At 33.5% G+C, this 24,690-nt stretch overlaps 1 protein-coding gene across 3 annotated transcripts in view; it reads left to right on the top strand.

Annotated features, from left to right (window-relative positions):
* Positions 1-24,690, top strand: part of SFSWAP (splicing factor SWAP) — a 108,148-nt gene that overhangs the window by 20,322 nt on the left and 63,136 nt on the right. For all 3 annotated transcript variants that reach the window (XM_031948386.1, XM_031948388.1, XM_031948387.1), the window contains exons 7-10: positions 293-428; positions 18,984-19,221; positions 19,483-19,614; positions 19,945-20,038. In XM_031948386.1, coding sequence (XP_031804246.1) covers positions 293-428; positions 18,984-19,221; positions 19,483-19,614; positions 19,945-20,038 — 600 coding nt within the window. The remainder of the gene's footprint in view (positions 1-292; positions 429-18,983; positions 19,222-19,482; positions 19,615-19,944; positions 20,039-24,690) is intronic.

Here is a 24,690-nt window from a genome sequence, read left to right as displayed (position 1 = left end):
CCACTTTTGTATTAAATGAATTCTTTTCTAACTCTAGAGAATACTTTTGCCATATAATTGCTCTTCTTACCTTGATTTGTTTTCCAAAAACATTTGGAAATCTTTGGGGGATGGGGAGGAATTAGAGACTTGTCTCAAAGTCCTTAGGAGCATAGTAATTGCAAGATTTTCTGAACTAGACATTGAGAAAGAGTTAAAGTTGTCATATTTAAAAGCTGAAAGATCACATAATATTTTTTAAAGTATGTCTGAAAAAGCGGTAAATGTTCAATTATTGTCATTTTATCTATAGCCTTTGAAAGTGGTGGATCCTGATCACCCTCTTGCAGCACTTGTTCGTAAAGCCCAAGCTGATAGTAATGCATCTACCCCTCAGACAGCAGATGGGGCAGCTGTGCAGGCGGGACAGGTGGAATACACTTCAGATTGTAAGTATATTGCCATGAGGTTTAGGGGCTATAATGACACTGTTGAACAAAATTTAAAAAAAAAAAACTATGTTATACTCACAATGGACAGTGTACCATTCATTATACAAAGTATGGAATTAAGATAGTTATTCTCTCCCAAATTGCTGGGCTTAAATCATTTCTATTATTGACTAGAGTTTTAAAATCCTTTAAAAGGTACCCATCCTAGAGATCTTGGTCTCTCCTTTTTTGGCTCATTTTATTTGGTAGTTAAATAATGAAAGAGGACTTTTAGCAAAAGTCACTGGAAGTCATTTGTGCCATCTGCTTGGCATGGAAATCTGAAAATGAATGTGTAGTGCTGACATCTACAAAGCAAGGTTCTTTTCAGCTGGAGATTAGGAAGTCAGCTTCACATAGTAAGTCCAATTCAGTGTGAAAGTGGCTGTTTATTTGGGACCAAGATAAACTTTTACTGAAGAAGCCAACTAGATTATCCTTAAGATAAAACAGAATTCTTTTTTATTGGTGAAGAACAGTGTAATGAGCATTTGGTTTTTAAATGATAAATTAGTATAGTTCTAAGAGTTTTAAATAACTGGAAAAAAATCATCTACATTTAAATTTAACTTAAAGAATCACTCTGGAACAGTTAACATTTTTGAAAATACACACTTTGTGCTATATCCCTAAGACTATAGAACTGTTGATTAGTAGGAGAAATTGTATACTGTCTTTATTCACTGGATTATATATTTCTAAATCAGGGGTTCTTGATGGATTGATCAAGAACATGGTATTAATTGCATTGTTAATTTACAGAGTTTCAGAAATGTGAAATCACTTTTTAATTATGCCAAAGTGAAGTATGTAATATTTTTCTTTGATTTCTTTGTTTCATCTTGATCCTATTAGGATAGAATGAAAGTAATAAAAGGTAGCATTTTATCTTTAAAATATTCTTATATAAATGAATTGTTGCTTGCCAAAAAAAAAAAAAAAATGAACATTTTAATGGTCAACAGATAACCTAAGAAATCCTTGAAAATTAATTGCACTGAAAATATAAAGTGATAAAATTTGTTCTTTCACTTGGGAGATTCCAAGTTTATAAACATTAGTGGTGGGTTTCACTTCAGAAAAATGTCATATATCTATTTTATACCACTTAGGTATGTTTTATTGACATGCATAAGTGCTGAATTATTTCTATCAGTTATTTTGAAAACATCTTTGCACAATTCACTGTATAAATGTGAAGCGATAATAAGAGAGGTTGTGATCAATGTTTGTCTCATGATTGTAAAAGATTCCCCATTGTGTGATTTGGAAAATGGTATATGAGACCTTCATTTGATGAGAAGTTTAAAATCTTAGAATATTGGAGCTGGAAGAGGGACTAGTAGAGAGGATCTGATTTATCCTTATTTTTCGTCAAGGAAACCAAAGAGCAGAGAAGTTAAAGGACTTGCTTCAGTTTTCCCAAATACTTCACTGGAATCACCCAATGAATTAGTGACAAGGGTGGCCTCAAGCCTAGTTTTGTAGACTCTCAGTTCAGTTCTCTTTTTACTTATTTTACTTTGAAGTTCATTGAGCATGACTCTGTCCTTATCCTGGTGAGAATTTACTACTGAAATAGCTTTCAGGAAAAAAAAACTATACCAGCTCTCTCTCTTCAAAAATAGGGCATTTTGCTTTGGATAGAGTTAGGTGACCCATCATTGGCTGTCTTCAATTGACTATAACATAAATGGAGCTCTTGCTTCCTATCAGTTTGACTTCATCAGAGGTGTCAAACAATTGCAGCCTCAACTAAATGTAATTAGGAAATATTTAACAAAATAATAATTTTTAAATGTTAATAATACATTTTAAAACTAAGTAAGCATACAGCTGCAACAGTCCTTGTGTATGACTTAGACCTCATTTCTATTTGAGTTTGATACTACTAGAATACTTAGCCTCCAATACCCTTCCAGTTCTGAAATTCTGTTAGTCTAAGAATAAGACAACTTTTTTTTATATGGTATAAGCTTTCAACCAGTTTGTAAATTTAAATTTTGCAAAAGTTGAACTTCCCCTATCAGAATTGTTGTATTGGGGACAAAGAGAATATTATGCTGTTTCTTAAGACAAAGAAAGACCTGAGGTATCTTGAGATTCGGGTAAATTATAGAGTAAGGAGTGGCCCAAATGGTAAAGTGGTAAACCTTATCCACAAGTTTTATGCAGGGTTTTTTTTTTTTCCTTTTTTATAGCCTGTATTAAAGAATTGACTGTCATCTTAACATAAAGAAATAACTAATTTTTTTAAACAAATGTACTAAAACTTATACATCCAGATGAGTGTTGTCTTTTACAACAGTTCTCATAGGAAGCCATTCATTTTATGGCATTGAAATGTAATAATTTATATATTAGCACTTTTAGGTTTTACAAGAGATTTTTCTCATAATAGCCTCTAAGGTAGATGGTGTATTATGATGAAAATGCAGAAAACAATATTTTTTTGACATGGAGACTATTAGGTCAAGAAAATTCTGTAGATCTGATTTACCCAGATTTTAGTAAATTATGTGATATTTTCTCATGCTTTTTGTGTAGACAAGATGGAGAGTACAAATGAATTTGACACAAGTTAAATGACTGGATCCATAGATGAAGCACAGACTCTCAGGGTTAAAGAGGACCAATGAGATCTCTTGAATATAGCCCATACCTGTATGGTAATCCTGTTTTAGGTCAAGGGTGATCAAACTTGGAATCATGAACCAGACTAGCTCCTTTTTTTCCTGGAGTTGGGAAGATTTTTTTGCATTTAGGGTTAAATGGATTGGATAGGTGAAATAACTACCTACATGATGAGGCTACAAATCCTATGAACTAGGAAGTAAATAAATTATATTAAATATAATAAAATTTTATTTTAAATGTAAAAAAGATGGGATTCTGGGGTGGGGAAAGGTGGGGATTAAGTACTTGGGAAAGAGATTAGATTTGTTATACCCAGTCCCAGAAGGCAGAAGTTGAAAAAAAGACCAGTTTGTTTGGCATGAGCAAAACTTCCTATCAATTAGGGCTTTCCCAAAACTGAATGAATTGCCTTAAAGATAATGTGTCTCTTCATAGACACACACACCACACTCCCATTAGAAGCAAAAATAAGATGATCACTTTTAACTATAAATTGAACTAAACGGCCTCTAAGATCACTTCTGACTCTAAATTTTGTGACTAATTTCTGGTGAAGGCTGGCCTGAGGGATTAAGAAAACCCCTTTTGTGGCAGTGCTGACTAGGAGTTAAGGAATGGAGTGCTGGTACTAAGGAAGTTCACATTAGGGAGCTTCAATCTTCGTAATATAATAATAAGCCAGGCTCAGTTTAAAATAGTTATTTCTGTGCCACTTTTTAAATTTTCATAATATCTATTGGTAGTTAAGAAATCATAGCATTGGGACAGCTAGTCCTTATAATTTGTTTTAAATTCACTTTAAATATATGTTTTCTTAGAAAATGTTTTTTGATGTCAATTCACTGCTCTTCTTTGTAGAAAGATATTATTGTGTTCTTCATGACTGCACTTGAATGTATTTTAAGCTGTCTCATTCCTTGAAAAATTTTAGCTTTCCCTAACAGTTTTAATTTTATTTTGTTAAGTTTGACCAAGTTGCCTGGTTGAATCAAATATGTACTAGTTACAAATTCCCACTGAAATCAAAGCACTTATTCAAAATTTGTCTTGTCTTCCCCATTCCCCCAATCATAAATAAGTAGTAGATAAAGTCATTTCTGATAGACTCTGTGAATGATGCTGGGTTTTTCTATCTTTCATGTTATTTCTAATGTAATTTTTTTTAAAGCTCAAATATGGTGGGCATAAAATTGACTGTCAAAAATATTTTGGATAGGCCACTACAAATTGGCAATAAGCTAGTTTAGGAGTTTAAAAGTATAGATTAGGTTACATTTTAAAGACTTCATCTGGCTTTCAGTGATTCTCAACTACCCTGATATCAAAGCTGTATCCCCTGGTATTGTTATGTGGCTACAAATCCTGAAACACCACAATCCCAGAAGAAACAAAGTTGCAGATGATTCAGAAGGGCATAGAAATAAATGCAGCATGTAAATTAGGTGCTGCATATTGCCAACAAAGACTTAGGCACAAGATGTGATGTAACATATCCTAAAAAAGACTTCCTAACCAAAAGATAAAGTGGTATAGGTATGTAGAGAGGGTGAAGGATGAACAGCCTGAGTTTTCCAGGATGAGAGATTTTGGATAGGTGGAAAAACTACCTACATGATGAGGCTACAAATCCTATGAACTAGGAAATAAATAATTATATTTGGACTAGTAGAAATAAGTCTAAAATTGAATTATATCTTAAAATGATGTCTCAGAGGGAGATAATATGCATTTATTGCTAAGTTGATGATGGCAAAATTGATTCATTAGTCAAGATGAAAACTAACTTATGAAAGTATAATGTATGAGATTATGGATTAGTTTCACTCAGATTTTCAAAGAATTCTGGAATCTTTTTTTTTTTTTTTTTTTTTTTTTTTTTTTTTTTTTTTTTTTTTTTTTTTTTTTTTTTTGGTTTTTTACATTTTGAGCTCATGTTGAGACATTATCATAGGAAATGTTTACTCTTAGATCTATTCTAGTGTTTTTTATTGTCAAGACCTTATTACACACTAGATCACTTCTTCGGGGTTTCTGATGTACCTTTTTACACTTAAAGAAACAATAATAGTGTTGTTTCAAAATGAAAACAGACATAATATGTTATTATTTTAAATGTTAATTTTAGCCATCTCAAAGTTCTCCTATGAAACCTGCATTATGGTGTGAAAGTGACTGGCTACTTAAAGTCTTGCCCATGAAGTACATACTATAGTAAGTTCTGCCAAGATAGAAAGACTTCAGTTATGGGCTCGAAGATAGATTCTCTTTTCTCCAAAGTCTAGCCCAGTTGAGTTCAGAAAGTCTCATCACCAAGAGACTGACCACTGGTGATGAAATTTGCTCATTTAACTGTCTGTGCCAAGGTAGGGGTAGTTACTGTAGTGTCTATAAAATTGGATGGGAGAAAAATCTGACTTTACACTAACTTTTTACTGAAATAATGGGATTTTTACACTAATTTTTGGTGGAAATAATAGGATTTGTTTGTTTGTTTTTTTAATAATTATTTTGAAATGAAATCCATAGATTTTACTGGGTGGTGAATTTGCCTATAGCAGATAAAAAGTTAAGAACATCTGGCATAGGGCACAGTAAACTGTTACATAGGAAGGAGTGCTTAAGTTAATAAAGTCATAGATTTCTGACTTACTGAACATATTTCTGTAGATTATTCATGATTGACTTTTTCACTTTGCTATATTGCATCTATTTCCTCATTATAACTACAGTCTTTTCAGAAATATGTAGCATAGCATTCTCATAACATATTTCTATGATTATTTCACAATAAGCCACTTCAAACTTCAGTTTTATCATTTAAGAGATGATGCTAATACCTTATTGCTTTACATCGTTTTTATGAAATTCAAAAGAGATAATGTATGTAAAGCAGTGTACAATCTTTAAAGAGTTATATAAATGTTAGCTGTTTCTACTACCACTACAGATATCATGACTACTATTCATTTGCTTCCCTTCCCAACCACTTTAACTGTTCTGCTAGTATCATCACCTTATTTCTTAAGTGATAAAGCAGAGAAACTGACAATGATCAAAGTAAAATAAGTGGTATATAAAAGTACAGTTCTTTAAAAAAAAAAAAAATAATAAACAGTCATCTACCTAGACATTACCGTGTGAATGCCTGGCAACAGAACTGTAAGTATGAGCAATTAGATGAGGGAAGTGAATACCAACTAGTTAAGTTGCTGTCCTGAGAACTGAATTTGGATTTCTGGAACAAGGTTTATACTATAGAATTGGTGGACTTTGAAGCAGAGGTAGATAGTAGTAACAAGAACTGATAAAAACTGCAGTCTTTAAAATCTAGTCAAAAGGGTTTTAAGTAAAAAGGGAACAGGAAGGGGAAATACTATCTGCAAATACTAGTCAAACTAGATACTATTGAGAGATTGAGGGCAGCTAGGTGGCTCAGTGGATAGAGCACCAGCCCTGAATTCAGGAGGACCTGAGTTCAAATGTGGTCTCAGACACTTAACACTTCCTAGTTGTGTGATCTTGGCCAAATAACTTAACCCCACTTGTTGCCTCAGGAAAAGAGAGAGAGAGAGAGATTGACCACAATGTAGGGAGGATAGCAGAAAGATCCAGAAAGTCACAGGTGAAGAAATTCGAGAAAGAAAACAATTTTTCTCCTTTTCCCCTTCCCCACCCCCAAAAACCTTTGATCTCAGAAATCTAGAAACAGATGCATATAATATAAACAACTAAGAAGGTGAACTAGCAATCCTGATACAGGGGGGCAAATTTGATATCACATCTTTGAGACCTGGTACAAAGAGAACCATGTTTGGAATAAAACTCTGGAAGGGCAAACTTCATTCATAAGAAACAAAAAAGAATTTGAATTTTGCCAGTGTAGAATGTTTGTTCTTCAATAGCCTTTGTCCCCTTTTTGCAATAAAACTCTTGTAGAACTTTTTTTTTTTTTTTTTTTTTTTTTTTTGTGCTAAGAAATAAAAAATGACAGGATCGCTCTTCAGTAGAGTGGTGAAAATTAATTTTAAAAAAGGTCAGGGACAAATGAGAAGGACCAATATGGTGATATATACATAATTGTCCTGTGCTAATTCCAAACTCCTTACTATACTAATAAAAAGCAAGTACCATTGAGCTACTAATTTCGGAAGCTGTTAACATTTAGACAGAAAATGTTATCATTGAAGAAACTGAACCTTCTGTTTTGTTTTACTGCATTGAGTTAAAAGGTTTAACAATAGATATGTACTTGATGTTAAAAATCAATAGAACTAGAAATTGATGTGGTATGTTTATCAAAGCATACTGTAAACTTCCTGTATAGAAAGAAGTAATAAAATAGTAGTTAAGGAGTTTGGGAAACATGAAAGCTTGGATGGAGGTATGCTGCAGTAGTATGGTATTTAAAATCCTTGCATCTATTGAAATTCCTTTACTAAAAGCAAAGCAGTTCTTGACTCAATTATAAGAATGGAGGAATTAACAAAGGGAAGAAATTGTATTCTAGGCCTGATCTTTTAACAGCTAGAAAGAGTCAGAAGTGACTGTAAAGGAAATGTTGAAGAAAAGTAACCACAGTTTCTAATAGAAATGTAATGGGAAAGTTTGTCAGTCTTGCATGCATCCTAATGTGGAGAAAGCCAATTTTAAGGGTCTGAGGAAAAAGGAAATTAGGATTACATTTATTAAAATTCTATGGGGTGGGAAAGGGGGAGGGGGGGCAGCTAAGTGGCACAATGTATAGAGCACCAGTGCTGAAGTCAGGAGGACCTGAGTTCAAATCTGGCCTCAGGTACTTAACACTTTATGGTTGTATGATCCTGGGCAAGTCACTTAACCCCAATTGCCTCAACAACAACAAAAAATCTACTGTTATACAAACATATACTGTTTATTGCAGCTCTTTTTGTAGTGAAAAGTAGAAATTGAGGGGTTGCCTATACTTTAGGAAATGGATAAACATTCTTACATGAATGTGATGAAGTACTATTATGCTATAAGGAAAGGAGGAGGAAGAGAATAGCTTCAGAGAAATCAGAGATGATTTATGTGAACTGATGCAAAATAAAGTGAGCAGAAGCAAGAGACTACAATATCAGCTTTAAGACTTTAACACAGTGTCCAACCACAATTCCAAAGAAATAATAATTAAATTTTTCAGATAGAAAAATCATGGCATATTTCCTTTTCTTTCTTTTTTTTTTTTTTTTTTTTTAAGAAGTAGGCTAATTTGGTCATTTCTTTTCATGACTATACATATTTATAATTGGATTTATTTCCCAATAGGTGGCAAAGTTTTGGAAAAGAAAATGATTTTTTTTCAGGGTTTTTGTTGTGTGTTTGTGGGGGGGGCGGGGGGGCAATGACTTGCCCAGGGTCACACAGCTAGGAAGTATTAAGTGTCTGAGAGCAGATTTGAACTCAGGTCTTCCTGACTTCAGGGCTGGTGCTCTATCGACTATACTACCTCGCTACACCTAAAATTGATTTTTTTTTTTTTTTTAATCTACAAGAGAAGTTATCCCAGAAAGGACAGCAAGCTTTCAAAAATGAAATTCTGAAAAACCAAAGATAATCAATTCCATTAAGAAATAGATAAAGTTTTGATAGATCACTTTGGGTTCACAGAAAAACAACCAATTTAGTTTTGCTTTAAGACACGTAAAAGAGTTAAAGACAATTGATAAAGTGAATATAGAAGTGTGACAGTGACTTTGAAAAAAATACTGTCAGGAATATAAAAAGAGATTTGAAGTGCTTCATCTTTTTGTTCCAAGAACCTTTTTGGCAGGATTTGAGCTAGCTATTAAGTCTAGAAACCTTTCTCAAAATGATTTTAAATACATAAAACAAAATATACATAATTATGAAGGCAAACCATTATATTGAAATACAGTCATCACAATGTTTCTTTAAAAAAAAAAGTTTGCACACCAGAATAAGAACACCCAGTTTAGAATGAACTGAGGCTGATGAGAAAAGTGAAAGAATGGAACACTGATTGGAATGAATTATAACTAACAGGAGAAAAAGGTGTTAAACTTTTAATTTACTAGCTTTGTTTTAATTTACTAGCTTTGTTTTCCAAGGAAACAATGATCTTTGGATTGGGGCAAATAAAACAAAAATAATTAATAGCTTGTTGATTTCCAAAAATAACCAAGGAGGTAGTTAGGTATCACTTAATGGAAGTCACTTAACATTTATTAAAGGCCTACTATGCCAGGAAATGTGCTGATTTCTGGGGTTACAAAGAAAGGTCTTAAGGAGGTCACAGTCTAATGGATGAGACAACAGGCAAACAACTATAAAAGAGGCTAAACTGGAGATTGACAAAAAAGGCACAAAGATTAATGAGAACTGGGAAAGGCTTCTTAAAGTAGCTGAGATTTGAAGGAAACCAATAGGCAAAAATGAGGAAGAAAAACATTTCAAGCAAGGGGTCAGCCTGTGAAAATTAAAATTTGAGAGATAGAAACCTCCGGTCACTGAGAAGAGTATATAGACAGTTGTAACATGTAAGAATCCTGGAAAGATATGAAGAGCATCAAAAGGATTTTTTTTTTTTGATGTTGGAGGAAATATTGGAGCCATTGGAGTTTATCTGGGGGTCAGAGATTATATGGATGTGATTATATGGGATTTAGGCAGATTACTTTCGAATGAAGAATGGATTTGTGAGGAATAAGACTTAGAAAGGGAGACCTACCAGCAGATTCTTTGAGTAGTCCAGGAATAAGATGATGAAGATCTTGGTTAAGTTCAGAGAGATGTTGGAGAAGGTGAATAGACAAGATGTAACAGTTGATTGGCTATGTCCTTGCTAGGTTTAAATCATTTGATCTGGATAAAGTGCACCCAAGGATATTGAAAGAACTGGAAGTTGTGATTTCTGAGGTTTTCAGTGTTTTTAGAAAATTGTAGGATGTGGTACCTCAAAACTGAAGAAGGGCAAAAATTAAATTTTTAACAAAGATCAATCAAATTTTTATCCTTGGACTCAAAAAAGATTTTACAAGACCCAGGGGTGGCATGGCTAATTAGTGATCTGAAAAGGATCTGGGGTAGGAATGGAAGCAAGGAAGGAAACTGATGGAATGTAAGCTTGATATAAACAGTGTAATATCATGTTTTGGATTACTTGCCATCTAGGAGAGAAGGGTGGGAGGAAGAGGGAGAAATTGGAACACAAGGTATTGCAAGGGTCAATGGTAAAAAATTATCCCTGCATATGTTTTGAAAATAAAAAGCTTAAGTTAAAAAAAACCTGTCATATGAGACTCATGAAATCAAATTAAATAATGAGTGCCTTGTTAAGATAGTTGCAGCTTCCAGTATTACTAGAACACCAGGCCTGGGGTCAGAAAGGCCTCAGTTCAAATCTAGCCTTAGACATTTTAGCTATATAACCTTGGGCAAATCACTTAATCTCTGTGTGCCCCGGTTTTCTCATTTCTAAAATGAAGATAATTATATCCCCTACCTCCCAGAATTGTTTGGGGATCAAATAAAATAATAATTGTAAAGCACTTCGTACATTCCCTTGCACATCCTGGGCCTTATATAATGGCTTCTTCTATAGTGTTGAATTCAGTTATCGACCAGCCCTCCTCTTACCCCTACCCCAGAGTGGGGGGAAAGGCTATTAATAAGGTAGAAAGTGTTTAGAGGAAGGACTGGAAAAATTCAGGGTATTGAGTTCATTTCATGAGGCTTGGTTAAAAGAACTGGCATTGTTTATCCTAAAGAAGAAAAGTATTTGGAGTCATTCATGGAAGAGGGATTTGACTCATTACACTAGGCCCCAGAGGGGAAAATGAGGTACATTTAGTAGAAGTTGCACCAAAGCAGATTTAGGCCTAATGTCATAAAAAGGCTCTTTAAAAAACTAGCCAAAGTGAAATCAGCTGCCATTATATGCAGTACATTCTTCCTGGTCTGTAGATCTTCCAGCAAAGACTGCCACAGATGTTACAGGAAGGATTTTTATTCAGGTAAGGTCCTTCCAACGCTTTAATTTTGGTGATCTTGGCATCTCCAAAATCATATAAGCCTCTGTGCACATATGAAATCTTATTTCATAAGGCAAATTTCATTTTCCTGAGAATGTTTGGATGAAATCTATCAGAATTCTAGCAAATCAAAAACTGAATTTGTTGTCAAAAGACTAGGATTTGGCTCTCCACTCTACCGTGTTTTGGGGATGTGACCTTATTTGTTTTTTCTGTGATAAATATGAAGAGATTGGAATAAATGTACTCTAAGGACTCATAGCATTTAAGTCTTTGATACATTGCTCTTATGACAGATGTAATGAAAAATTGAAAATATTCATTTCATGGAATGTACAAAACATTTTGACCATCTGCTGTAAGCATTGAACTATTTGGGTAACTTAACTATAGAATTATAATGTCTAGCATTCACAAAGTACATTAGTTTACACACACTATCATTTTGGATTCCTCAACAATCCTGTGAGATAGGTTCTAGAGTAATTATTATATCTATTTTTTGCTGATGAGACACTAATATAAATAAAATGACTTGCTCGTGGTCATACAGTAAGTATTGAAGGTGATTGAACTGATTGATTTTTCTGGCTCCTATTCCAGCACTTTTATCTGTCATACCTCGTACATTTAAACCTTATCCTCACATAACTACGAATCTAAAAGACAGTTCTTTCTATCCTGCTTTTTTGTTATTTCGTAAAACCTGAAAGCTATGAAGAAAATACTACATAATAAAACTAGGTCTATATTCTCAAATAGAAGCTTAATATGTCAATATAATTAATGCTTTAAAGAAATAAGGAATTTAATCTGTTGATTCTAGTAGATATCACTTTTTGTCATTCTATAGGTTGTCAGTGGTACAGCAACCAGACTGTTTGGTTTTTTCTTCATTCTGTTTTGATGGCTACCACTATCTCAGTGGCCTAATGACTTTTTTTTGACTTGGTGTCTTCAGCTTTCCAGTTTTGTGATCCATTTGGTATTTCATCATTACCTAGGAACTCGTGCTGTCATTTCTTACTACTTACTTTCCATGAAATGAGATTTTCTTAAATTTTGGTTGGCTTTGGGAAATGTGTATCCATTAAACAGGAACATTATCATACCAACAAATTGTTAAGATAAAAATGTAATACCGAACCAACTTTCTCAAAAGTTGCATTTTTAACCTGATAATGAACTGTTTTTTTCTTTATGCACTGTTATTACTCCATTTTCCTTCTGCTTTATTGCTGTAGACCTTCACAGTAAAGGTTAGAATAAAGGAAGTGAATTATTCAGGAAGAAGTAATGAGTTATTAAGACTCAACATACTACTTGCTATTGTGGCATACAGTTTAAAGGGGGAAATGCCAGTCTACATTTGCTTGATGACAAAGCACAAAGGAACATTTAAGTGAAACAATGTATCTTGTTAAAAGTTCTTTTTAGTTGATCTTGGCATTGTGAAATTAGCCTAGTTTTAGTGTCTGCAGTTTTAGGCTTAACATTTTAGGAAGACATTGTTTAAGTTGGAGAACATGCATAGGAAGAAAGGTAGGATGACAGAAGTCTTCAAGGTGTGATGTGTGGGCATGTGGAGAAAATTTAGGAATATGCACCAGAGGAAGAAGAATTCCTTTGGACAAGGTCTGCTTGAACCCAGTCGGTTTTCCTGGAAGCCCTAGGTAGAAGCTACAAAAAGGGAAATGTAGATTATGCCTTAACCTCAAAATAAAAACTATACAAGAATGGATGTTGCATAATGTGAAATTGGCAGGAGACCTCAGAGGCCATCTTTTCCAACCTATGAAGACATTTTGACAGTTTACTAAGTTATTTAAGCCAATGATGGAGAAGTTCTACCTTACTCAAGTATAGGGAGGATTCAGTAGCCTCAGTTAAAAAAAAAATAAAGCTTTTCTAGAACCAGAAGAAAAGTGTCATAGTCTATAGAGTTGACCCTTGTAGCCAGGGAGACCTGGATTCAAGCCCTACCTCTGAAACATAGCATCTGTGTGACCCTGGGCAAAAAGCACTTCATTTTTGAGTTCCCCAGGCTATTCTCTGAAACTGGAAGTTGCCTAAAATGCGCCAAACTATATGGAAGAAGTTCAGTTTCTTAGACCAATTAAATCACATAGTCTCCTTTACCTTCATTTTATACTGAGTTTAGGCTGCTAATCGATTTAGAACAGAAAATTTCCCAAAGAGAAAAATGCTGTCATTTGCTGAAATTTCATATGAAGGGCCTTTGATTTTCTAAACAGCTAAAATTTCAGAATGCTTTAATTTAGAGGTGCAAACTGATTTTTTTTTAATTTTACTAACCTATTACAAGAATGTATTTTTTAAAAAACTGAATAATCTAATCAAATGTGTATATCATACTAAGTTGGAGAAATGTAGGGTTTTTTTTTTTTTTAACACATTTGCTACTTTTTCAGTGACTCCTGTATTTTTAAAAAAATTTTCTTCTTAGATTCTGATCTATTAGATACATTCCAGTAAAGTAATATACAATCAACATCCTTTTAAAGTAAACTAACAGGGATTATCTGAATTTTTGTACTTTATTGGCCTTTTAGTTTATCAGATATTTCTTGGTATATGTAGATGGAAATCATTTGTTATATAAATATTCTTTTATAATGGCACTTTTAAGACTAAGATTTGAACTGTATTGAAAACTACTTAGGAAAAACTATGTGACCTATATACTGTGTCCTTTTTAGCATGAGATGCTTTCGCAATGTTTAGATTAATTTTACTTCAGGGAAACTTGGTTAGCTTTTATCAAATAATTCACTTTAAAATATTATTTTGTATTTTAGAGATCAGAAAGAGATTTTGCATTAGGTATATAACTTCTGGAAGGGAGCCTTCAGAAATTTCAGGACAAAATCAAGAATTTGAGAGGTGAAACTCTTGTCATGGGCTAAACTACTGCTCAGATAACAGATGCAGTTAGTCCCTGGAACCATGTCTTACCTTATGTTGGCAGAGAAGCCTTTGGAACCCAGTAAGTTAAGTCACTTCCTTGTTACCATAGCAAGAGGAATTTGAAGAAAGTACTGCAGGTTCTTCAATTTAAGTCACTTTGTTTTTTACTACTAATTATGTGTTTAATGATGATTATTGAATTATGTGGTCAGAGAACATTATTCAAATCTGTATAATTTAGGTGGGATAAAGTTCTTCATAAAATATTATCATATCAGTCTTTCATTAAATTACCTACTATGTGTCAACCATTGTACTGGATACTAAGGATTCAAAACCAGAATGAGCAAGCAAAACAATAAAATCTTGCAAATCAAATGAGCAGTCTTAGTTTGAGAAAGAATGTGGGTAAGCCTAGTACTAGTTTCAGAAAATCCAGATTGAATAGAATCTTTAAATAATAATAAATAACTTTAGTGAGCCTTATTTAATCAAAGGACTTCTACATGAAATGATGAAATTACCACAAAAGAAAAGGATTCTTTTTTTTATTGGGCTGAACAGCCAAAAATATGGGCAGTAATTCTTGGCAACAGATCATCCCCCTGATTAACTTAAGGAGGGGTGGCTCCTGACATTTACTAAAGTAATCAGCAGTGCTATTTACAGTAAATCTACATGATTTCTTTAGGGTTTTAAGTTCAAAAATTAGACAGGAAGAAATATATCTAAGGTTTAGTAGAAAAACATGAAAAGATTTTCACAATCTGTGATATACTACAAAATGATGAATTTATAAATTAATTAAAAAATTACCCAGATTAATAATATAAAATGTTAATGTGATACACTCAGATTACAAATGGTCTCAAGTTTCTGGGAAATTTTTCACTTTGAATGTTAAGAAATGAAATAATACCTAAATCCTCAGAATGGTAAGAACTATTTAAATTCTCTTCCTGTATGTAATATTCTTTCATATTTCAAAATTAGATGAAATAGATCTTCATCCAAAATTTACCTTAGACTGTGATTTTTTTTTGCAGGAGACATTCATGAATCTGATGATAAACATCTGAATAGTAGCTCTCAAAAAACCGGGTGGCCATTTATTTTTCTCTAAACTGTTGTGATAAATTCAGAATAATAATAGTGGCATAATACATCCTTCATCATCTTCTGAATGATGAATTTTGTCTCTAGATATTTAGTCTCAATGAATTTCTTGTATTTAAGATACTTTGTAAATGATTTTGTTACTCATAAGGGAATTTTTAGACATTAATTAAACAAAAAGCCTGTTAATATAGATAACTGGTAAGTGGTTAAGGGGTTTAACCTCAGTCATTTTGCAAATATTAAAACCCATATAGAATTGGATATTGAAATATTTCAACCATTGATTTCTAAGCAATTGCTTTTACCCACACAGTCCCATTTGCCATTTGCAAATTTTCCAAGTAGTTCTAGTTGTCATATCATTTCATTTCCAATATTTCTAACTTCTCATTGTCAGCCTGTTTAATTCATGTGGGAAAGGGGCAGTGAGTGTGTATTACTCTCTCTTACCAGAGACCATATTTTATATAATGTTTTTTTTTTTTTGGTGAGGTATTTGGGGTTAAATGACTTGTTCAAGGTCACACAGCTAAAATGTATTAATTGAGATCATTTTTTAACTCCAATCTCCTGACTCTAGGGCCAGTGCTCTATCCACTGAGCCATTTAGCTACCTCTGACCACATTTTTAAAAATCACAGATATTTATTAGTATTTAACATCAAACAATGAGGTAGTCGTTAAGGCTTTTCTTCTCGATACTTTTCAAGCAGTTCAGACAAATTTTTAACTGCAGGAATAGGGAATAGAGTGTAGCTTAGCATTGGAGAGATTGACCTTCCATTTTTGGCTTTTTATTGGTTATATGATCTCTTGACAAGTTACTTACCCTATAAGTACTCCAGAGAACTTTCAAGAACTCTTACATTGAAACACAGTATCTGATCTGTGTTGCTAAAGAGAATTTCATAGGGAGTTTCTGTACTAATGAAATGTCAGGTCCATTCAAAAGATTGTTGGTGGATGGTAGAGAGATAGATGGATAGATTTACTACATCACAGTTGTAATGGTAGACTACAGTAGATGTTTTGATATTGGTCAGAGAATTCACAGTAAGTCAAAAAATGTCTTTCTGCTTCATCTGTAAAACCAGTTTTATCAAGAAACCGATCAAATTATCAAATCAGGCTCATCCCATGGAAAAGCAGATTGATTAAGTGAAAATACCACAAAGCTTAAGAAAAATGGTAGATTCAGATCCTGGCTTTTACAGTTACTAGTTGTAAGAATCAGAGTAAAATGAAATAACATAACAATGTCAAGACTACCAAATCAACACAGTTTATATGAAGAAAATAATATAGAAACCAGTCAGTGTATAACAATAGGTATTTTTCTAAGACATTTTTTTAAATTGTTTTTTCTGTCTCAGGTTTATTTTGTGACCTGTATAAGTCATTTAGTAGCTATATCTAATTCTTGTTTGTAAAGAAGTGAAGTCTTACTTGAGAGATAATACCATTGTGATATATAATGCCATCAAATTAGGTTTCTTCAAATTGCCTATATACCAAGGTGTCCATTTTCTTTAATTTTATAGAACTTGTTTGTTTGGTTGGGTTGTTTTTTTTTTTTTTTTTTTTTTTTTTTTTTTTTTTTTTTTTTTTTTTTTTTTTTTTTTTAATCAGTTATCTTAGATCAGCATAATTTTGTCTTGCAGAAAAATAAAATGACTAGTTTAAAAATCCTGGTACTTTCAAAGCAATATTTGCTGGTTATTTTTTTAAGTAAGTTAGGTATTTTGTAATGAAATTGAAGCAAAGCTTATAAACAAGACACTATGAAAAAGAATAAAAGCATCTTTTTTTTTTTTTTTTTTGGAGGAATAATACATGTCATGAACAAATATGGCTATCTCCATGAGGACAGGGATTGTTAGTGTATTAAATAACATGCTTATTTTATTTGTACTCTCCACTCAAAGATAATAGTAAAAATAATCATGGGTAGGACATTTGTGATGAAGTACTTATTCTAACCAGAGGTCTAAATTTGTACAGATTTATCTATATGTACCCTTGGAAACACATTTGTGTAACACATTTAGAATAAGAAGGTAATCTAAATAGAATTAAAACTAATTGATCCATTCAAGGATTGGGCTTTTGATCTTGACATGGGAACATATAGCTTATTAAAATAGAAAGCAGCCTGACTAGAAATCAGGTTAAACTACGATCAGATACTTTTCAAGCAACTTATTAACATTCCTGCCATTGAACAAGGCATTTCTGCTCTGGGCCTAAGTTTCCTAATCTATTCTATGATGTTGTTAGGCAATCTCTAAGGTTCTTTCTCATTTTTTTTTCTCCATTTTAAGTGGAGCAGGTTTCATTTGCCTTCTTTCTTCCTTACATATGGCCTTGAAAGAACTACATGTGGTTTCAAAAGTTCAGTCCACACTTCTTACTTAAAAGGTTCCTGTTTTTTGGCCTCTAGCCCTTTTGGTTTGGATTGGGAAGGTGGAAATGGGGGAGGGTGGAAATTATCTACATAGAGTTTTGATTATTTGATGATGGAGGTTTTAAGGCTAAATTTTAATTTTGATAGGAAGGTTCTTTTTGAAGGACTTAAATAAAAAACATTGCTTTTTTGTGCTTTCAAACAGCTCCTTTCCCTCCCATGCCCCAAATAGTACTATCCAAGGACTTTGGTCTTGGCCTGTAGTTCCATTGTTCTTCCAATCCAGGGTCTTTCTTTAAAGATTGTCAACTATGTGATGAAACGAATTATTTTCATGCTGGAGATAAATGTGGTGAGTAAGTTAAAGCTACCCACCTAGTTTTCACAAATAAAAATGTTGTTTTGCCCGTGCACCAGCAATATATTATGCCAGTGTGACGATTAAAAGTCTATATATATATAATTAATAAAATAAGTCATTAACAGCTGTGAATTTGGGGGGAGTTTCAGTCTCTTGAGAGAGCACTCGTCATAATTTTATTGTGCCTAGAGCACAGATGAATTATGCAGTCTTTCTAATTCTCGATAGCAAGGATATAATTCTAAATGCTGCTGCTGAGAGGTATGTTAAATTGACATTCTTTTTGATGTTTTCTTTTTCTAGCACAGCAACCTTGCTATAAAAATGGACAATGACCAATCTGAATTCGTGAAAATGAATATTAAATATCTTAGGTTTTCAAATTATTTACTTAGAAAAATCTTTTTCATCATTCACTTTGCTAAGATAAAATTTAATCTTTTTATTCAGGACAGTTATTTCCAATATATATTTTAAAGAACATTTTAAAGAAAAAACTTAAGTCAAGTGGATCTATGCATCCAATCTAAAGTGACCTCTATATTTTAATGTATACTATTTTATAAAATTTTTAATTTGGCCAACAAGCTTGTTTTAGTAATGAAGATAGTGGTGCTTGCTAAATAAGAAATTATTTTATATATGTTCCTATTAATAAATGGATACTTCTGATTTAAATAGATCTTTTCCCTTTTTTTTATTTATATACCAGAATATTCATAGTATTACTCTACAATATTTAGAACTCTTACCTTATTTAGTGAGAGCCCCTATATTAAATTCCTTTTTACATATGTACCTTGAATGCTTCATGTCTATTCAGTTTTGATTGGTCTTGTATGATGAGTCTTCTTTATTTAGCTTTAAGTGATTAGACATGAAAAGCATACGACAAGTTAGAAAAATAGATGACTGGTTAAAAAAAAAAAAAAAAACAGGAGACACTACATTTCCTAGGGTATGAAAGGCTCCTTACGTTTCCCCCAAAATACATTGACTATACACTCATTTGGTGGTATCACTCTCTCAGTGAGTTTGTTTTCTTTTAACAGCAACAGTGGCAGCCATGTATTATAGCTACTACATGTTGCCGGATGGAACATATTGTCTTGCACCTCCACCCCCGGGAATTGATGTTGCTACTTACTACAGTGCTCTTCCTGCAGGGGTTAATGTACCTACTACCACAGGAGTAACAACCGTGCCTCCCCCTCCTGGGACTACGCCGCCCCCACCCCCAGCTACAACAGAGTCCAGCAGCGGGCTAGCTTCTGCCACAACTCCATCCAGGTAGATGTTCCTATTATAATTTTATCATATTTGCAACTAACTCTGCATTGTAACTCACTGTATATCTTGCAGCTCTAGGGTTTGACTTATTGCCTTTTCATCCATTCATTGTAGCCACCATACTACATTGATATTTTTACTAGATTAGTAATGTTCCAGCTTCTATTAATCTCAGCTTAATATTTACTAATCTTTAAGGAACTTTTTGAAATTATTTTGAGTTCCTTGTGCGTGTAAATAACAGGCATCTAATATTTTCAGTACCCTTGCTCCAGTGGTTGCCATTATCCCTCCACCTCCGGACATCCAGCCTGTAATTGACAAGTTGGCAGAATACGTTGCTAGGAATGGAATTAAATTTGAGACTAGTGTTCGTGCCAAGAATGATCAGAGGTAAGATCAACTGTTTTTATGGTTTAATTTTGGGTTGGGGTTTTTTTTACTGTCTTTAGTACAGGTTTTTTGGTAAATACATGTTGTACATCCCTAATAGGCTGAATTACTTAAGTTGTTTGTTTTTTAACTATGTTAATATTACCTACAATGCAAAGGCCAGAAGTCACATTTTTTCAAGAAGTATTCTAGGAACTGGAGCACAAACTATTTTAGATTTTAATAGTGAATGGTATTCCATATTTCAGGTAGAGTAGTAGAATTTTTTTGTCATTGCTTTTGCCATATTTTTGTATTGTTGACAAATTATTTTCGTTATTTTGTTAATAGGTTTGAATTCCTACAGCCGTGGCACCAGTATAATGCCTACTATGAATTTAAGAAGCAGTTCTTCCTTCAAAAAGAAGGGGGCAACAGCTCACAGGTACATATGTAATGATTGACATCAATAAAGAAACTACATTTTAACCTAATTTGTATACGCAAAAAATGAATTTACAACTTTCTCAGCACAAGTCAATTTAGGAAGGCCATTTTGATTACATACATAGCATGTAAAGTTTATAATTTTACTTTGTTCAGGATAAAATATAATGAACATTATTTTTTAATGCCTGCTAAGAAGGGATTTTGAAAAAAATGACCTTCTCAATGGTAGTGTATTGCTGTTACCATATCTCAAATCTGCTGTATCATCAAGACTTGGACTGAGATAAGGTTTGCTGAAGAAGGTGCCATTGAAATACAAGCTCTGCCAAGTTCTACCAAAGCAGAAAGCTTGCAAGAATGGGTCAGATCACAGGTGACCCTACTTATAAATACTCTTAGCCAAATTTGAGGTGAGTGATGAAGAGAAAGTTGGCCAACAATTCTTTAGCCCCAGCAATCCATGAAACACTTGGAAGAAAAAAAACTTTTTCTGTGACAGAGGGACAAAGTTGACTAAGAGACAGTTTCTATAATACCTAAAATTTAACTGTTGACAAACTTCATGTGAGATCTTTGCAGAATGAACAAAACTATATTCATACCTACATTCTAAAGAAACCAGAAAGTATAAAGAGCTGCAGATACTTAAAAGGAAAACTTAGAGTTGAATAAAATTCACAGCTAAATAAAAGTTGACAAAAATTGGTTCCATCATCTAAATGTAACAAGAAACTTCATTTTAAACGACACTTAGTCATCTTGCTATTCAGTGTTTAAACCAAGTGGGAGCAAATTAACATGAAGCCAATTAGGCCAGGGTATAATCACAAAATCTGACTTTGAAAGAACCTTAGAAACCCTTCAGTCTAACCCATTCTTAAATAAGAGTCACTACAAATGGTTGACCAGACATTGCTTGAAAATCTATGAGAGGGCAAACCCACAGAAGATTAATAAAAGTAGCTCATTCTACTTTTATTTAGCTTCAATTCTTAGGCATTTTTACATTGCATTGAACCTAAATCTAATTCTCTGTAACTGACTAATTGCTTCTAGTACTGCTTTCTGGGTCCAAGCAGAACAAATCTTATACCTCATCACTTAAGTGCCCTTCAGATTTTTGACATCAGCCATCATTTCTTCCCCATCTCTCTTGCTAGGCTTCTCTCTCCAGGCTAAAAAGTCTCAATTCCTTACAACTGATCTTCTATTAGAAGACTCTCAAGAACATACACCATCACCATTACCCCTAGAAGCTCTCCAACTTGTAGTGTCCAGAGCAATAATGGCTTACGTTTCTTAAAAGAATTGCAAAGCACTTTGTTCACGATAGTTCTCTCATAAGTAGTATATGTAGCATTATCTCCATTTTACAAATGAGACACTGGCTCAGAGAGGGAAATAACTTATCTGTGGTCGTATAGCTTATAAATGATTGAGCTGTATTAACAAAGTTCCTGATTTCAGTTCTGTTGTTCTTTTGTTGAAGAGAATGAGATAGAGAAATTCTTTTTTAAAAATCTGTTGTATCAACATACACTTTCACATTCAGCCATTTTCATGCAAACGTTGACAGAGGAGGGTGGCATTAGATATATTGGGAAATGCAGTCCATGGATAAGAAATGAAAAAAGGCAAAAGTTTATAGATTACTCAGAAAATTCAGGCCTGTACATTATGAATATTTGACTTTAAAAGAATGTCAAGAGTGAATGAATGAGAGAAAAGGTTATTAAAGATTTAACGATGTGCTAGGCAGCATGCTGAGTTCAGGGAATACAAATACAAGTAAGCCCCAACCCTTATATGGAGTTTACATTCTAAGACCACACATTCATGGAAATGGTAGACAGAGAAAAGGTACTGTTGACTGAATGAGAAAATGTAAAAAAATTATCAAAACCCAGGATCTCAGGGGTTAAAGTCCAGTTTTTATGCAGAAGAAGAATGCAAGCTGCATGACAGAAATATCTGGGAAAAGATATAGTAGGCCTGAATGTGAGTAAAATAAGATGAGCTCTCCAGTCAGCTCTGGTGCCAAGAGGCAACAGAGAAGAGTAGATTGGAGACAGCAAAAAGAGAATTGATTATATCTTAATAGGAAATGACTACTCATCAAAATCAATGCAAGCCTCTTTCAGAATCAACCATATGCAATTAAATCATAAACTTCTTAGAGCAAAGGTCAGAATTAACACTGAATTAAATAAAAGAGTAAACATCAGAAAATGAGTCTGAACACAGTATAAAAGTTCTGGCACAATCTATTTAAACAAGCTATTGACTAGGAAAAATGAGAAATAAGTAAAATTTAAGATTGTGGCTAATATTTATTACCATTCCTAAGAGAAATATGGCCATATAAATGAGTCACTACAATAAGGATGCCAAAAATGTTCCAGAAACCATTTCAGCCAGCAAACCACACTGCTGGTCATTGCTTTAGAGATCTTTTGCAAAAGCATTGTTGATAACGCCAGAAAATTACAAAGTGTCCCTTTACAAAACAAAAGGGAGTGAGGAAAGTGAGCCCAGAGAAAGCATAATATGAGACCCAATTTAAGTCATCTTCCTCAGAGCATTTATATAGATAAGAAACTTAGGAAAACAAATTGAAATGAAACTGAACAATTTTCCATTCAGTTCATTGAAGAAGTAATATGACCTATTTGTATCATTAATGGCAACAAATTACCTCCTTTAAATGCTAACCTCTCAGTACTCACTCTGCTCTTTGAGAAAGTGGAGTTGACAGGAAGTGCTCTTGGACTAAATAGAATCAAAAGAAATATAGTCCAGCTGCTATGCTAGAATTTTAGGGGTATAATTCTTAAAGATGGCTCAAAAGAGGATATTCCAAAAGAAGAAAATAGGATGGTGTTACTTACTCCTCAGCTTCCCACAAATAAACAAGTGACCAAGATAATATCAACAATCATTCTGTATTTGGTTTTCTCATTTCTATATAATCTTTACAGAAATTGTACATGACAAGGGTATCCTTGAAGAAAAGAGAACAAATAGGCTTTCTTCAATCATTTCCTACAGTTAATCACTCCCTTCAGAATTAGAGAATATTGAGAGATATAGAGAGTAAAAGTTTGTTTTGAAAAAAAAACAAACAGTCCTTTTAAAGGCCCCCTTCAAACAATGTATATTCCATGCTTATACACTCTACAGGATAGATAAAACCACAGACAATTTTGTTCAGTGGTCATCTGATAAAGAATAGCAAGTAAAGCATAAAAGAGATGGACATGGGATATAAAGACAAAAAGAAAACTCCTTGCCTTCAAGGAGTTTCTTTTGGGGAATGGAGAAAGTGAGCAGGTAAGGGGAATGTGTATATAAATAATGAGAGAATTGATGACTCAGAGTAATCAGAAAAGATCTAAAATGGAATGTAATGTTTAGGAAATAAGCCATGAGAAACAAAGAGAGATTACTTATTGATTTGGATGTTCTCAAAATGCCCCTGTTTGCACATAGCCTTCCCAGGACCTCAAATTGGAATAGATCTCAAAGGCCATCTAGTCCAACCCCACTAGGAAGAATTGAATCCCTCAACCAACAGGTCAGCCTGCTTCTACTTAAAGAATGACCTTTGGTGAGGCAGTACCATTATTCTTAGTTGTGCTCTATATAATCAAACAAAGCTCTTAATTCCTCTCCATATGACACCCTATCAGATACTATAAGGCAGCAGTCATGTCCCTAAATATTCATGTGAAATGATATTAAAGCACTTCTCATTTTCACCCTTTGGCCACTCTCCAGATTATTGCTATTTTTTTCCCTAGAATCCAGTATTCAAAAGTTAACACGTAATACAACTGGAAGTTCCTGTACTTTGAACATTATCTCTCCCTTAATATATGTTATAGTCATATTAACTTTTTTTACTGTTATATTGTATTTTTATTTATTGAGCTTATACTATACTAAAACCCTCAGATCATTTTTACAAACTGGTTTCAAAATTTCTGGTACTTATTAAACATATCCATCAATGATCTCAGAGCCTGGTTAGTAGTTCATTCAGGCCAGATGACTTAAACTCAGTAGAGTTAGTTGGGTACTTTCTTATTCCTTATTTACTTTAGGTTTCAGCTCCTCAGAAACTTTTATTCTGTCTTTTATGCTGAAGATATTAAATCAGAGGAATACTTTAAGACCTCTGTGATCAATTTATTTTTCATTGTTGAGTCGTTTCACTTGGGTCTGACTTTTTCTGGCCCATTTTGGGGTTTTCTGGGAAAGATACTGGAGTGATATGCTATCTTCTTCTAGCTTATTTTACAGATGGAGAAATTGAGGCAAATGAAGTTAAGTGGCTTGCCCAAGGTCACACAACTAAATAAGTGTCAGGAGCCATATTGAATCTTCCTGATTCCAAACCCAGTGACCTTTCCACTGCACTGCCTAGCTCCCCTTATAATCTTTAGTCACTCAGAAGAGATTAGCTTGGCAATCAGGCCAGGAAATTGCCTTTGTTAATGAAAAGTGCCTTATTGCCCAAAATTTGGTGTGTTGCTGAATGGTCAATCCATTAAGTAGCCTTGAATGTACTGACCTGGACAGTGAGCCAAGGCCAGAATCTAATACAAAGAAATCATAGATCCAAAAAGTAACAGACTGGATTGTTTT

This window comes from Sarcophilus harrisii, chromosome 1 (assembly GCF_902635505.1).
Source record: "Sarcophilus harrisii chromosome 1, mSarHar1.11, whole genome shotgun sequence".
NCBI lineage: Eukaryota > Metazoa > Chordata > Mammalia > Dasyuromorphia > Dasyuridae > Sarcophilus > Sarcophilus harrisii.
Note: the sequence above shows the minus strand (reverse complement) of the source record. Positions and strands in the feature narration are given on the sequence as shown.